The sequence below is a fragment of the Ochotona princeps genome, chromosome 2 (assembly GCF_030435755.1).
Source record: "Ochotona princeps isolate mOchPri1 chromosome 2, mOchPri1.hap1, whole genome shotgun sequence".
Taxonomy (NCBI): domain Eukaryota; kingdom Metazoa; phylum Chordata; class Mammalia; order Lagomorpha; family Ochotonidae; genus Ochotona; species Ochotona princeps.
This window is the reverse complement of record NC_080833.1, coordinates 51,283,243-51,299,174: the sequence shown is the minus strand read 5'-3', so window position 1 is coordinate 51,299,174 and position 15,932 is coordinate 51,283,243. Positions and strand designations below refer to the sequence as shown.

General features: G+C 39.0%; 1 protein-coding gene across 4 annotated transcripts in view; it reads left to right on the top strand.

Annotated features, from left to right (window-relative positions):
• The window catches only part of DOCK7 (dedicator of cytokinesis 7), a 224,280-nt gene that overhangs the window by 149,830 nt on the left and 58,518 nt on the right, over positions 1-15,932 (top strand). For 3 of the 4 annotated variants that reach the window (XM_058657374.1, XM_036494308.2, XM_036494309.2), the window contains exons 23-30: positions 2,093-2,182; positions 3,133-3,228; positions 6,286-6,426; positions 6,514-6,627; positions 7,662-7,832; positions 10,729-10,868; positions 11,830-11,999; positions 13,667-13,821. In XM_058657374.1, the coding sequence (XP_058513357.1) occupies positions 2,093-2,182; positions 3,133-3,228; positions 6,286-6,426; positions 6,514-6,627; positions 7,662-7,832; positions 10,729-10,868; positions 11,830-11,999; positions 13,667-13,821 (1,077 nt within the window). Of the gene's footprint in view, positions 1-834; positions 928-2,092; positions 2,183-3,132; positions 3,229-6,285; positions 6,427-6,513; positions 6,628-7,661; positions 7,833-10,728; positions 10,869-11,829; positions 12,000-13,666; positions 13,822-15,932 lie in introns of all 4 variants that reach the window. The other variant, XM_004588728.4, reaches the window with a different exon arrangement.

Here is a 15,932-nt window from a genome sequence, read left to right as displayed (position 1 = left end):
CCTGGAAGGTTGAATCAGCTTTCTTGGGATATTATCCCAGAATCTGATTGCAAAGTTCCAGTCACGAGTCAGGTTTAGGACATAGGAGTAAAGCCTGAGTTCCCTTCTTGGAGTCCTAGGAACCTCTTTCAGAGACAGATACAGACATTGAGTACTTCTGCTCATAGCATTATTATGAAAAAACTGAATTAATAGAAGTAATGATGAAGATACGATTTCTGTAGACAATCCCAACCTAGTATTTTTCTTATAATAGTATAAAGCGGAGCAGATTTCCAAATCCACTATCATTATTAGGTGGGAGCAAATATTGGGCATCATTTTTTAATGGATTTTTCACTTCTCTGTCTAAAAAATATGAATGAAAAGCAAGGTCAGATGAAGTATAGAGCTTTACTGCACAATAATTTTCAGCTGATTAAAAAAAAAGAAACTAAAATTGTTTAGAAAATAATGAAGTATGGGCTTTCCCCCCTTGTAAATCACTTAACTTCAGATAATCATTATTGCTAACTTGTGTTATCTTTAAAGAACACATGGGGAGGTGGTGCTGTGGAAACTTGAGTTGCTTCTTCCAGGTGATCCATTTGCATGAAGAGAAATTACCTTTAGATCATGTATTTAATGTTCTTTGTGATTAAAAAAAAAAAAAGATTTGTGATCAGGTAATTTGGGTGAACTAACTCTCTATAGGTGCCTAAAAGTTTTGGTTGCTTTAACAGTACTAATTAAGAATCGGTTTGCACTGGAAGGTCTGGATTTCTTTGTGAATAATTATAGCATGCAACATGTAATATTTCTTTCCTTTCCAACTGCTTTCTATTGTATGCTTAGGGTTTAGATCGCTCCAATTCCTGGGTTAACACTGGTGGTCCCAAAGCTGCCCCATGGGGATCCAACCCCAGTCCAAGTGCAGAACCAACACAGGTGGTGTTTACATTAGAGGTTTCTTTATTGGCTGCTGATGTGCCCCTTTAGAACATTACTTTTTAGTACATACTATGATTTCAGTGGCTTGCTTTTTTCTTTTTTTCTTTTTTTTGATCATTAAGAAGTGTGTGTTTTGTTTACTTTTAGCACATTTTCAACTATTATGCATGAATACCACCAATTGCACCAGTAATGTTTTATTTCCCGATTCCTTTCTTCTCCTCCCTCCCCCTTACCTTACACTGCGTCAGTATTTGAGTGCCTGCTGCTTATGCAATGATGGCTTTTATAGTAGTTTCTACTTTAGAGATGTAGGAATTTATTTTAATTCTATGAAAAAATTCAAGTTTTCAGTTTGCTTTTGTTTTAAAGTAGACTTATTATTTAATTTTTATTTAGCCTTTATTTTCTTGTCATTTTTTTCTATAATCACGCAATAGGAAGACTGGTGATAATTAAAATTTAATGTGAACAGTGTCTGATACCTCTGCTGTATGGTTGAATACCAGAAGCAGAGTACATTTTAATTTGTACTGTGTTGCAAAGTATGAAATTTGATTTAATTTAGTTGAATTACATTTTGCTTAAGACTAGTTGCTTGATATCTAATACTGCATGAAATGTGAAAACGTACTTCTTATCTGTGTGTTGACTTTGGAGGAAAATTCTCATATTGAAAAAAATATTTAATGACAGATGATTTATATTTGATGTAGTCTATAACAACATGAACAGTGGCTTTTGATAATGCTTAAAAATGTGAAAATATTCTGAACTTTTTTTATTGAATGCCACATTCTTAATGTGTTTTTGGTCAAAAACCACTTGAGAAGTATGTTTTTACTTTTTATATATTTTTACTAGATATATGCATGTGTATGGTCACATATCTTAAAATTTCATTCTTTGCAGCACTTGGAGTATTATATAACCATTAAAATACCATTTTTATAAAGATGAAAAACACAAAGGCCATGTTGGTAATTCTAAAGCATTGTCATTGAAGCAATGACAAATGGTGAATATGAAATGAGGAATAAAAGAGATGGTTGTTGAAACCACAATAAAACTCTGTTTTTAAATTTCACGCGATCCTTGATCTGCAGTCACTCACTATAAATGTTTAATGTTATCTCGTCGTTCATTCATCTTCACTCCATAGGCTGTGGATCGAGGTTGTAATCGTATGTCTTCGCACACAGAGACCTCAAGTTTCTTACAAACATTAACGGGACGCTTACCAACTAAAAAGGTAGATTCAAAAGAAGAAAACCCTCATGGGGGGAAATCATTTCAACAATTAAATAGATGGATTTCTTTATATAACCCTATGAAATATTAAAACAGTTGCACTGTATTTTAAAATACATCTTAGCAAGCACTGCTTGTGTTATGCTATTGGGGGCAAATCTCTCCATCGTAGGATTCTTGCATTATGATAATGTTCATGCATTTGGAATTGACTGTTTTTACAGCTTTGTGAATTCAAATTTGATCATGAAATTTTAGTGCCAAATAATGTATCAACTCTTAATTCTGTCTCTGTAACTACTTCTGTTTTGTGTTTTAAATCTCCAGGGAAAGGAAGATGAGTTAGAAAAATTATCACTCTTAGTAAGATATGTTGATTTGCTTCCCTTATGCACAGTTTTGTTAGTCCTTTTTCATATTGATATACACTACTTTGCCAGTGCTTTGTATGTGTATCCATTATAAGGCAGGAATTTACTGCTATTTGAAGGAAGACTTTAAACACTTAAAAACCTGAAAATTTATGTCTTATAGCAAAATTTAAATTTTTAAAAGTCTTTTCTAAATTGTACCAGCAAAGTTGTTGAGTGTATTTGTATATGTTAAAAAAATGTATTTAAGACACAAGCAAGATCCTGTTTGTAATTGTGAGATTTCAGTCTAGTTTTGTTTGCAGGTACAATTTAGGAGGTGATTTCCTACCTGTCCTTTGAAAATTACATTTTACTCCAAAATAACATGTAATTTTTTCAGCTGTTCAACATGCCACTGTCTTACATGCATAAACAGCCGTTTCGTTAATGGGTGTCTTTCACTCCATCACTCAATGGTTCCCACACATGTCTGACTTGGCTTATTTGCATTATCTCCTCACCTGTATCTGCATTTTGTTTGGTTTATGTTATCAGCAGGTTTGATTTTGGTAATAACTCTGCATTTATTTCTGGATAGCTTTTTCATGAGGAGCTGGCTTTGCAGTGGGTTGTTTGCAGTGGCAGTGTTCGTGAATCAGCTTTGCAACAAGCCTGGTTCTTTTTTGAGTTAATGGTAAGCAAACTATATTCGTCAGAGTTTTCTTAGTGAATAATTTTGTGTCAGTTCTTTCTTCATCCTGGAGGTTTTGTTTTGTTTTGTTTGGAAGGGGTTGTTGGTTTTATCTGTGCCTCTCAGGTAGAATTACGTTTGATTTATGTCCTTTAAAAAGTTATTTATTTATTTTGAAGAAATAGTTAAAGAGAGGCAGGGGGAGAGAAAGAATTGATTTTCCATGTGCTAATTTATGTGCCCAGATGACTGCAGTGACCAGTGCTGGGCCAGGGTAAAGCCAGGAGCTCCATCCAGAACTCACCTGCGGGTAATGTGGGTAATAGGTGCCCAAGCATTTGGCCCTTATTCCATGGCTTCTCCCAGGCCATTAACAAGGAGCTGGGTTGGAAGTGGAGTAGCCCAGACACGAGCTATGATCATATGAGTTTCTGGCATTGCAGGCAATGGCTTTATCTGCATACCTTGAAGCAAAAGCTCTGGACCCTTGAAACTGTGTAGATGAAATTATGAAATCTGCAGCTCATTTTAACCCTGGTTTGTCAGAGATAGTTTCCATAGTTAAAGTCTGTGTGACAGAGAGAGAGAAGACAAAAATGAAATGTCTTCATGTGCTGCTTCACTCCCTAACAGCCACAGTGGCCAGGGCTGAGCCACTTCAAAGCCAGGAGTCAGTTTCATTTGGGTCTTTCACATGGGTGGCCAGGATCCAATCAGTTGGACTATCTGCCACTGCTTTTTTTCCAGGTTCTTAGCAGAGAGCCGGATCAGAAGTGGGATAGCCAGGATGTGAATCGGCACCAGTATGGAACATTGGGGTTACAGGTGGAAGTTTTACATGCTATGCCACAATTCTAGCTGCTTAAATTATTTTTAAAGATGTGCTAAATTCTTTGCTGATATGAACATGCATGTTTACAAAAAGGGTGCTGTAAATTTTATAACAAGCAAAGATATAAAGATTTGTTTATCACACCCATCTGCTGATTTGCTCTATAAATGGTGCCAAAGGCCATGGATAGACTAGTCCAGCTGAAGTCAGAAGCTCATTGCTCCATGTGGTCTCCCACATGGGTGACAGGAGCCCAAGCCATCTACGTCTGCTTTCCCAAGCACATGACCCAAGAACTTGATCAGAAGCAGAACAGCCGGGACTGTAGCTGGCACTGCAGTGTGGGATGCTGGCATCAGAAGGGAGCTCAGTGTGATGTGCTACAGCACCAGTCCTCAGCGGCCAGTTCTCCAGAGGCTAACTACTGTACAGAGCAAACATGCCTAGCATCATGTCTGAGCGACAGGAACTCTTATTTTCCAGTAGGAAGTAACTGTCACATTTGTAATTCATGTACTCTTATTGTAAAACAACTATACCTTTTTAATAGCTATGCCTGTGCGTGTATGTTCAGATTTCTTAAATATAAAAGACAAATGACCTAAGTTCAAGACCTGACTATGCTGCATATTAACTGTAAATATTTTTATTATTTTTAGTAAGATTTATTTATTTTTCTTGGAAAGTCAGATTTACAACAGAGAAGCAGAGAGAAAGATCTTGGGTCTGCTGGTTCACTCCCCAAGTGGCCAGAAAGACCAAAGCTAAGTTGATCCAAAGCCAGTAGCCAGGAGCCTTCTCCTGGTATTCCACACAGCTCCAGCATTGCAAAGCAATGTGCTGTCCTCCGGGCCAGTCTGTACTGTTTCCCAGGTCACAAGCAGGCAGATGGAAGGGAAGTGGAGCAGTGGGATACGAACTGACACCCATGGGGTCTCAGCACTTGCAAGGCGAGGACTTTAGCCACTAAGCCACTGTGTCGGGCCCAATGGGCAATTCTTAGCCTTGGTTTTTTTTGAGGTTATTTATTTATCTATTTATTTTTAGCCTGAGAATCAGGGAAAAAAGACAGCTGAAAGAGACCTCCCATCTGTTGGTTCACTTCCCAAATACCTACAACATACAGGGCTGGTCCAGCCAAAGTCAGAAGCTTGGAACTCAATCCAGGTATCCCAGAAGAGTGGCAGAAACCCGGATACTCAAGAAGCCAACACCATGGCTTCACAGATTTTACACTAGCAGGAAGCTGGAGTCAGGTGCCCAAGTTGGTTCTCAAGCCACATACCATGATGTGGGATGTTACAACTAGTATCAGTCTCCAGGCGAAACACCACGCTTTCTTGAATCTAAAGTTGTTTTTCTCTTTAAAGATTTGTTTGTTTATTTGAAAGACACAGGAAGATCTTCCATCGTCTGGTTCACTCCCCAAGCAGCTGCAATGGCCCAAGTTGAGCCAATTCAAAGCCAGGAGCCAGGAGCCAGAAGCTTCTTCTAGGTCTCCCACATGGGTCCCAAGGCTTTGGGCCATCCTCCACTCTTTTCCCAGGCCACAAATAGGGAGCTGGATAGAAAATGGAGTAGGCGGGACATGAACTGGTACCCATATGGAATCCTGGCAGATGCAAAGTGAGGACTTAAGCTGCTAGGCTACCACACCAAGCCCTGAATCTGAATTTTTAATATTCCTTATTATCATTATCACAATTTTGTTACAAAAAGTGTGTATCTGAAAGCGTTCTGCAAATTTAGATTGCTGCATTAATTTTAACTAATATTTTACAGTTTTCATCATCATATATTTTATATGACTTGCCAACAGATGATGGATGCTAAAGACACTGTGGTGAAGACTGTTTCTAATGTTTCACAGGTTATGGTTATGGTTTGGGGGAATATGGAACAGAAGTTTGTTAAGTTTTTGAAAAGTTGCATTAAAAATACTTTAAAAAGAAAAAAATTCTTTAAAAAGTATAAAATATTTTGTCATTAGAAATAAGCAGTTTTTGGTAGCCAAGCTAAACAAGGTGATGAAATGACTGAGTTGCACTTTGACACATTTAAGATATCATAGGGAACATATTCAAAATACTTAAAAAGATATTTCAAGTATTTCAGCCACCTGTTAGATCACACAGTGTGTTGAAAAAAAGAACCCAAGTGTTTACAGTTATTGTCAGTCAATTATACTCATGAAAGATTAAATTAATCACTTATGTCTATTTTGTCAGGTCAAAAGCATGGTGCATCATCTGTACTTTAACGATAAACTAGATGCTCCAAGGAAAAGTCGTTTTCCAGAACGTTTCATGGATGACATTGCTGCTCTTGTCAGCACAATTGCTAGCGATATAGTTTCACGATTTCAGAAGGTAAAGATGAGTTTTTTTCCCCACTTCTCTTTCAAACTGAGATTCAAATGTTAAACTCTTGTTTTTGCTTTATATTGCATTTCCTAGGACACAGAAATGGTTGAGAGACTCAATACAAGCCTTGCATTCTTTCTCAATGATCTGTTGTCAGTTATGGACAGAGGATTTGTTTTTAGCCTTATAAAGACCTGCTATAAACAGGTAATACCGCATTAGTGATAATTAATAATGAAGTAACCCAAATACTGTGTGAACTCTTGAGAACCTGAAAAGCATGTGTTGATATTCAAACAACAAGTTGCATAAAGTAACACGTTTTCACTAGTAAGGCCAAGTAGAACTGTGTTTGTTTTATGACTTCACAAGGATTCTAGCACGCTGCTGTCAGTACAGTCAGCTTTTCCTTGAGTTGCACTGGCACACTCGTGACTCTTTAATTCCCTTCCTGAAGCACACCCTCAAAGTGGAAGCACAAAGCAGCCATAGGGTGCTGCACAAGTGGAGTGTTTATGCTGAATGAACCACTTTTGTATCTAGAGTGATATTTTTAAAGCAGTTATATTTTTTTGAAAATATTGTAAAATTTATTTTGAAAGTCAGAGTTGGAGAGAGGGACACACACAGAATCTGTCATCCACTGGTTAACTCCCCAGATGGCAGCAGCAGCTAGCTGAAGCCAGGTGTTTGTCCCAAGTCTATTGGGCAAATTGCAGGAGCTCAAGCGCTTGAGTCGTCTTTCTTCCCAAGGCCATTAGCAGGGAGCTGTGTTGGAAGTAGAGCAGCCGAGCCATGAACTGAGGCCTGCATGGGATGACAGTACCCAAGGCAGCAACTTTACATGTGACATGACAACTCTGGCCCACATGTAGCTGCATTTTGCTCTGTGTTCCTTCTTATTTCTCTTAAGTGCATGATGCTACAAAGAAAATGGAAATTTCTTTCACAAAGTAATTTTAGCCTTATACTGTTTCCTTCAGATTTGAGAAGTAGAAATATTAATGCTATATTAGAAATGAAGTGTCATTTTTAAGTCAAAAAATGTATTTACAGAATAAATCTTATTCAAAATTTAATTTTAACAGTAACTGAAGAATGCTGATATTGTTATTTAAACAATTGTTGCTTAAAAACCCTATACTTTCCACTGAATACTGTTCTTTTACCCATAAATTTTGTGTTTATAATATAGAAATGATGTATTTATTTTGTTTCTTAATTTATGCATTGTTTACAAGGTGTCTTCAAAGCTTTATTCACTACCCAATCCAAATGTCCTGGTGTCCTTGCGATTGGATTTTCTGAGAATCGTCTGTAGTCATGAGCACTATGTCACCTTGAACTTGCCCTGCAGCTTACTCACTCCACCTGCGTCGCCGTCCCCTTCTGTTTCTTCTGCCACATCTCAGGTATGCAAAGAGTATGACCATAGGTACTTTGAAAGGCTATATTTGTGAAAAAAGAATTTTAAACGCTTGGAAAAAATTATAATACTTCAATTTCTAATAACTATGATAGGCTTACTTGTAAGTACTTTATAAGAGTTAATTCATTTAATTGTCAAAACAACTCTAGTTTCTACCATCATGTTCATATACTAATGAAAAGGAAACACAGAAAGGTCACTGAATAGCAAGCTGCACAGCCAGGTTTTATTTAAAATAAACTAATGATTTATTTAAAGCCTAAACTGTGAACCAGTATGCCGTGTGCCTTTCACAGCTTTCTGTCCCTTGGAGGTAATTTTCCTAAATAAATGTATTTGTTTAAATGATTTTTGGAGATTCAGGTGCTTGAATCAGATACTTGAGATTGAGTTTGGGATAGAAGGTGTTTATTAGGGGCTGTTATCTTTGAAAAGAAGGGACATAAGACATATTGAGCAGAGAAGTAAATCAAATTGTGATGCCTTATTGACAAAACCCTGCCTAACTTGCTCACCCAGAGAAGGTAAAGGAATTTATATGTGCTTTTGCTTTTCAGTTGGTGCAGTTTGGCTTCAGCAGCTGGTTGTCTTTCAAAAATGAAAAATGGATTATAGCAAGTAGTTTGTGTGCCCTCTCTTACTGATGGAGAAAAGGGATTTTGTGTTTTTAAAACATATCAGAGGAGCCTGAATTTTCTTCCTTCTTAGTGAAACACACATTTTCCTTTGCAGGATTCCATATCTAAAATCAATCTTAAACTTTTCTTAATTTTTTTGAGACATTTAGTGGAATTCTCTGGGTCACACCAATCTCATGTCCTTGAAGAAGGAAAGATGTATAAAGTTCACTTAGAAAGGCTAGAAAAGCTCAGAGTCCTGACAACTTTTCAGTTTACCTTTGCAGACAATCTTGTGGATCCGTTTATTTCTATGTACCCTGCTTACCTGATTACCACATGTGTCCTGCACTGAGTAGGTCACTCTTCTGCTTTGTTTCCCTGTCTGCCAAAGATGTGGTTACAGCCGGAGTCAAATTCATCATGACTGTAGCTTCTGAAAGTTTTTAGTGAAACACAGTTTACATTTAGTTTCTTACTGAGGCTCTCTGCTGAATGTCCTGTATCTTCCTGACTTACTCATCTCACAGGCAGGATTTTCAGATTTCACTGGATTACAGCAGTGCTTTGAGGGATGATCAGAAAAAAAGATGATTTCTACTTAGAGCAATGCAAAACCTATTATTATTCTAGAAAACTTCACATTAATTGTCCTGAATATGGAATGTGTCTTGGGGAGTGCTGCTTTATGGTATTAAAACTTCTAAAAACTTGGTTTCTAAAATGACTACACATTGATAGTGAATTTCCAGGGAGGGTATATTAATCAGTTTTCTCTGATTGTATCAAAATGCCTGATGATAAGTTATAACAAAAAAGATGCTTAGTTAACTAACAGTTCTGTAGGGTCCAGAGTATTGATCCAGCATCCACTTTATTCTGGTGGGGGCCTCCTGGTGGGTGATGTCACAGTAGTAGGAGCATGTGTGAACATGACAGATTAACTCACCAGACATGAAGCCAAAGAGCCTGGGCGGTAGCCAGGCCTGTTCTTCTATTGCAATCTTTTTTTTTTTAAGGCTTAGTTATTATCATTAGAAAGGCAGATTTACAGAGAGAGAAGGAGAGAAGAGTAAAAGATCTTCCATCCACTGGCTCATTCCCCAGTGGCTGCAACAGCCAGAGCTGAGCCTGTCTGAAGCCAGAATCTTCTGAGTTCCCACATGGGTGTGGGTTTCCAAACACTCGCATCACCCTCCACTGCTTTCGCATGCCACAAGCAGGGAGTTGGATGGGAAGTGGAGCAGTCAGGATACAAGCCAGTGCCCATGTGGGATGCCAGCGCTTGGATGTGGAGGATTAGTCGGTCCAGGATTGAGCCATTGTCCTGGCGCCTGTTGTAAACTTCGGGCACCTATTGTAAACTTCTTGCAAGAACTTAGAAATCTCACAAGAACTGCCTTAATTTCTTCCCAGGACAGTGTGCCCACTGACCCGCACAAAGCTTCCCCTCTTTGAGGTCCTGCCATCCTTACATTGCAGTGCTGAGGACCAAGCTTCAACTTATGAACCTTTGGGGGAGAAACCATATCCAAACCATAGCAAATGTATGTTTCCGCAAAAATACTTCTACTGGTCTTTAGAATTTCTCTGGAAACCCAATAACCTTGATCATGAATGTTTCTTCAGAAATCTAGACTAGGATTCTGTATTGCTTGAGTTTAGTTGTACATTTTTTCCCCTGTAGGTTATGATAGTAAGTCATTGAATGGTTAAAAGAAGGAAGAATAAATGGAAAAGTTTCAATCTGAGAAAAACCTAAGACAAATTTTGATTAATTCTAGCAGTTATTAAATTAATGAAATGTTTTTCTCAGGTGTGACATTGAAAGACTAGTTGCTTTTTCCAATGTTAATAGTGGTATTTTAAAAAAGAACTTTGGGGCCCGGCAGTGTGACGTAGTGGTTAAGGTCCTCACCTTGCACATGCCAGGATCCCATATGGGCGCCGGTTCTAACCCCGGTGGCCCCGCTTCCCATCCAGCTCCCTGCTTGTGGCCTGGGAAAGCAGTTGAGGATGGCTCTGTCTCTCCTCCTCTCTGTATATCTGACTTTGTAATGAAAATAAAAATGAAACTTTAAAAAAAGGAAAAACAAAGCCCCATTCTTTAAAAAAAATAAAAAAATAAAAAAAGAACTTTACTAAGTAGAGTTTGTCTCACTTTCAGATAATACTCAACTTTCATTTGCTGTAATGCTGCCTTTGGGGTGCTTTGCTGAGTAAGTGCTATAATTTCATTCTGCTTCCCTCACTGCCCAACAGAGTTCTGGATTTTCCACGAATGTACAGGACCAGAAGATTGCAAACATGTTTGAACTTTCTGTGCCTTTCCGCCAACAGCATTATTTGGCAGGCCTTGTGTTGACAGAACTGGCCGTCATTTTAGACCCTGATGCTGAAGGGTGAGTAGACACATTTTTGCATTGGAGAATATCAGTTTGGACAATGGCGTCAGAAGTGTCTGACTCAACACTTCCTGAGAATCAAAAGGATATTCTTTCCCCTTCTCTGTCTACTTCTTTATTTGCTTTCATATCTGTGTTGCTTCTTATTTCATCAGTCTTAAGGAAGATAGGTTTGTCATATACCACCTCTGAACTTGATGTTTGTCATAAAATTGTTTGCATATTTGGTTTTTTCTTAATATTAGATAAAATAAAATATGCAGTGTAGTAGATAGATTCAGATGTATTGATGTATAGTAGGAGTTTTTTTTAATTAAAGAAAGTATATTAGTCTTCTGTTTGATTTCTTGTAAGGAAAATTTATCACTACCTTTGTCCCTTCAATCTAAGAAGACAAAAAATAAGGTGAAAGTTACTCTGGTTATTGTATTAGCTCAGCTATAACTGAAAAAGATTGGAAATCTAGAAAAGTTATGAGGGTATAAATAAATTATGTGAGCAAAGAGGTTAGGTTTAAATTGTAGTGTCAAAGGAACTCCAGTCTGTGGAATATGTAGTTGAGGAAGTTTTGTTTTTCGGAAAAAGAAAATAATTTAATTTTGGTAAGTGTTTCTGTTTTGATGGGATAAAATTTGTAACTTTTTATGATTTACTTATTAAAATGTTACTTTAAAATTAAATTTTTAATATTAAAATATATTAAACAGGTATGGGAAAATTTTCGTATTTGCTACTCAGGGAATTTGTATAGCATTCCCTTTTTGTCTCTACTCTAGATTTTTTTTTATATATTATCTTAAAATGACAAGTGTTTTATAGGAATACTTCAAAATGAATGATGAAGTTAAGAAGTTGGGCAAATGTGATTCAATATTGTGACTTACTGTTTGTTTTAAAGATCTTAACTAATCTTTGTGACCTTATTACTACTTCTTCTCCATCTCTTTTTTTTAAATAGACTGTTTGGATTGCATAAGAAAGTCATCAATATGGTACACAATTTACTCTCCAGTCATGACTCAGACCCTCGGTACTCTGACCCCCAGATAAAGGCTCGTGTGGCCATGTTATATCTCCCTCTGATTGGTATTATCATGGAAACTGTTCCTCAGCTGTATGATTTTACAGGTATCACTATAATTAAAATAGGTTTTAAAGGCAGAATGCAATATTTGATGTTTTAGAAAATACTTCAAGGATAAAGAACAGGAAAGCAACCATCAGCGATTATTTAGGAAAGTGACTGTAAGGAAGTATGCACTTCATAAAAGTAAACACTCAATATTTAATCATATTGCTCAAAAACTGTTGACTGTGAAAAAGGATTTAGTAAAATATTTAAGTAGTTCTTAATGATGAATTTACAAGTAAAGCCATTGTAATAATTTTTTTACCTTCCTTTAGGAAATGGTTTTGTTTTTGTGAATATCTACAGTGCATCTGAGAAAGAATACAAGAAAATTTGACATATATTTATACTTTTAAGTGCAACTTTATTCAAATACATATATAATTTTTTTAAAGATTTATTTATTTTTATTACAAAGTCAGATATACAGAGAGGAGGAGAGACAGAGAGGAAGATCTTCCATCATATGATTCACTCCCCAAGTGAGCACAACGGCCGTGCTGTGCCAATCCGAAGCCAGGAACCAGAAACCTCTTCTGGGTCTCCCACATGGGTGCAGTGTCCCAAGGCTTTGGGCCGTTCTTGACTGCTTTCCCAGGCCACAAGCAGGGAGCTGGATGGGAAGTGGAGCTGCTGGGATTAGAACCGGCTCCCATATGGGATCCTGGGGCATTCAAGGCAAGGACCTTAGCCACTAGGCCACACTGCCGGGCCCCAAATACATATATAATTAAAGTGAATATTATTAATATACACTTGACTGTCAAGAATTAGGTTTATTGCTAGCATTGTATTAACAAATTGAATTTGCATTGCTTCTTAGAAGAACCAAAATCCACAGGTTCTGCTGCTTGTACTTTGCCATATTTATAATTTACTTAGGCTTGTTAGAATTTAGGTTGTGGGCCCGGCATGATAGTGTAGCAGGTTAAGTCCTCGCCTTGAACGCACCAGGATCACATATAGGCGCCGGTTCTAATCCCAGCAGCTCCACTTCCCATCCAGCTCCCTGCCTGTGGCCTGGGAAAGCAGTCAAGGATGGCCCAAGGCCTCGGGACCCTGCACCCACGTGGGAGACCTGGAAGAGGCTACTAGTTCCTGCCTTCAGATTGACCCTGCTGCAGCCTTTGCTGCCACTTGGGGAGTGGTGAATCAGATGGAAGATCTTCCTTTCTGTCTGTCCTCCTCTGTGTACAATCTGCCTTTCCAATAAAAATAAATAAACTTAAAAAATAAGAATTGAGGTTGTAACAATATTTTTAGAGCTATTATATTAATTTAAACTACCAAATAACTCACTTAAGTACTTACAGCTTGATAAAAGCAAAAACATTTCTTGAAAACAATGTATTAAGAATTTTGAAAGATATTAGATAGCCAGCTGTTTGCCTTTCCCGTTTTGTAATTATAAAATTGGATTTCTTTGCCTAAAGTAAAAATATCAATGTTGTTATATCATTTTTTTTGCTACTAAGTGGAAGTTCTGTATAACTCTGAATTTTAAGTTGAAAATATTTAAATTGTGTGCAATAGGGAAATCTAATGATAAATACTACATTTTGACAGGTTTTTCTTTTAAAACATAGTACAGGCTTAGATAAGAAATTACATGCTTGGTAAAGCTTAGTTGAGCTAAACAGTTTTAATTTTTATTATTTATCTTCAGAAACTCACAATCAGCGAGGGAGACCGATTTGTCTAGCACCTGACGATTATGAAAGTGAGAGCGGAAGCATGATAAGCCAGACCGTTGCCATGGCGATCGCAGGAACATCAGTGCCTCAGCTAACAAGACCTGGCAGTTTCCTCCTCACGTCCACGGTAAAAGCAAATCCACCCACAGACATTTTTTTCTGGAAAAATAAATATTTGCAAGGATGTGTTCTAAACTAAACTAGATTACTGTGTCAGCTAATGTAAAACTACTCTGTTATTTTATGAAAAGTGCACAGTTTCAAAATATCATTGGTCTTTTTTTTTTTTACTTTTGAATTTTTATTTTTATTTATTTATTTATTTATTTTTTAATCCATTTTATTGTATTGTTGACAATCTTTACATAGTTAACTATAGTTAAAGGAAAACAAGAAAAAGAAAAAAAAAGGTTCAGGGGGATAGGGAGGTGGGCAATGCTATTATGTCAATATTGTTTCCATCATGTATCTGAGGTAGAGGGGGACATTGAGGGAGAAGCCCCACCTGGTTTCCCGCCCACCCCAAGTCCCGGATGTGGGGCATGCTCTGAGATATGTGCTCAAGTGGTGTTAATAGTTCTCAAGTTATGAGTCGCTGCCAGTTTCGCTCGATGAGGTGGTCCACTGATTGATATGGTCCATCATGAAGTCTCCGTTTGCCCCATATTTCGCTGCTAACATATAGCTGAGATGAATGATTGTCCTATTCTGTCTTCTGTCTTTTCTTGGTTAGAGTTCTGAGTCCAGCAGTTCAATTGGGGAGAGCTCCAAAGATACTTTGAGGTATTCCCAGATTAGTTTCTTGTATGTTCTAGCAAGCACAGGGCCCGGCACAGTCCATCACCCCGATCAGCTGGTGGTTGCAATTGCTGGGTTGGTTCTATTTTCAGTCCCGAGTTGCACTGGAACCAATGGTTGTTGCAGTCCAGTCTGGTTCGGCCCTTACATCAAGCAGTGGGAGCTGCAGCCTAGTCGGGGCGACCCACAATAACCTCCACCAAGCCCGCCCCCTACCCTGGTTTGCCAGTATGTGTAGCAGAAGACCAGTCTGTCCCCCATCCCATTTGGCTCTGGTACTTGTCAGTGGGTATTAAAGCTTAGTTCTATCTAACCAACTCAACTATCCAGCCCTCACATATGTGGTTGAGTGCCTCTCTATCTAGCCATCCCAGCCCCCGTCCTAGTTTTCATGCCCTCCCACGGGAATAGTGACCCAAGAAGGGGGAACCCACTTTTTCCCTCCCAGGTCTCTCTGTCCCGGTTTATGCACTCTTTAGGTGGTTCTGTGATTTGACGCGACAGAATTAGTCCCCAGTGCCAGCTTCTGCCAGCTGATGCTGCGGCCCTGATCTAGTCCACATGCAGTGCACAGGTGTTGTAGCCTTGCTTAGTCTGGTCTGTCTCTATCCCAGCCCACGTTCTCCAGTGGGAGTGGCTGTCCAGCGAGGGGACCAGCCCGTTAATCCCCCCGCCAGCTCTGCTCCTTCCTTCCTGGATCTCACGTGTGCTGGATGGGTGCTGCATTCATATCCAGTACAGGCAACCACGCCCTGGCATTCCATATTGTGCACTGGTTTTGTCGCGACCAAACCCGGCTCAACCCACACTCTGTTCTGGTGTTCGGATTTGCCAGTGGATGACATGAACTGATTCAGCCTGGTCTGCTCCTGACCCATGCCGAATGTATGCCATTGGGAAACTTTCCATGGCCTATTCTGGGCTGTTTCCTATCATGCTTCTTGCGCTTACCTGCAGGGACTGTGTCCTGCCAGAGGAGTTGCCCAGGCTCCTCCATCAGAACCCCTCCCAATGCCAGATTTTGCGCTTGCCAGGGGGTTCTTGAGCCAACCCTACTCGGTTCACCTCCTGTCCTAGCAGGAACAGTGGCTTTCCCTGGCTGGCTTTCACCCCATTCTGGTTCTTGTTGTTGGATGTTTCAGCCCAGCCATGGCTCGTCCATACCCCCATACAGCTCACACATGGCTCAGAAGAGGAGTGAGACCCAGCCTAGTCAGTCCCACATCTACCCTGGTTCTCCATAACACCAGATGGTGTTGGGATCTGAACCGGCCTGGTGCATCCAATCCCAGCCCACACTAGTGCCTTGGGTGACTACAACTGTTTCCTAGATAGAACGCAGCCGCCATTCCAGCACATACACCCCTTGGTGGGAACCTCATCCCAGCTGTGGCGTCCCCCTACCTCCCAGATTGGGCACGTTCCTTGCCGCAAATCATG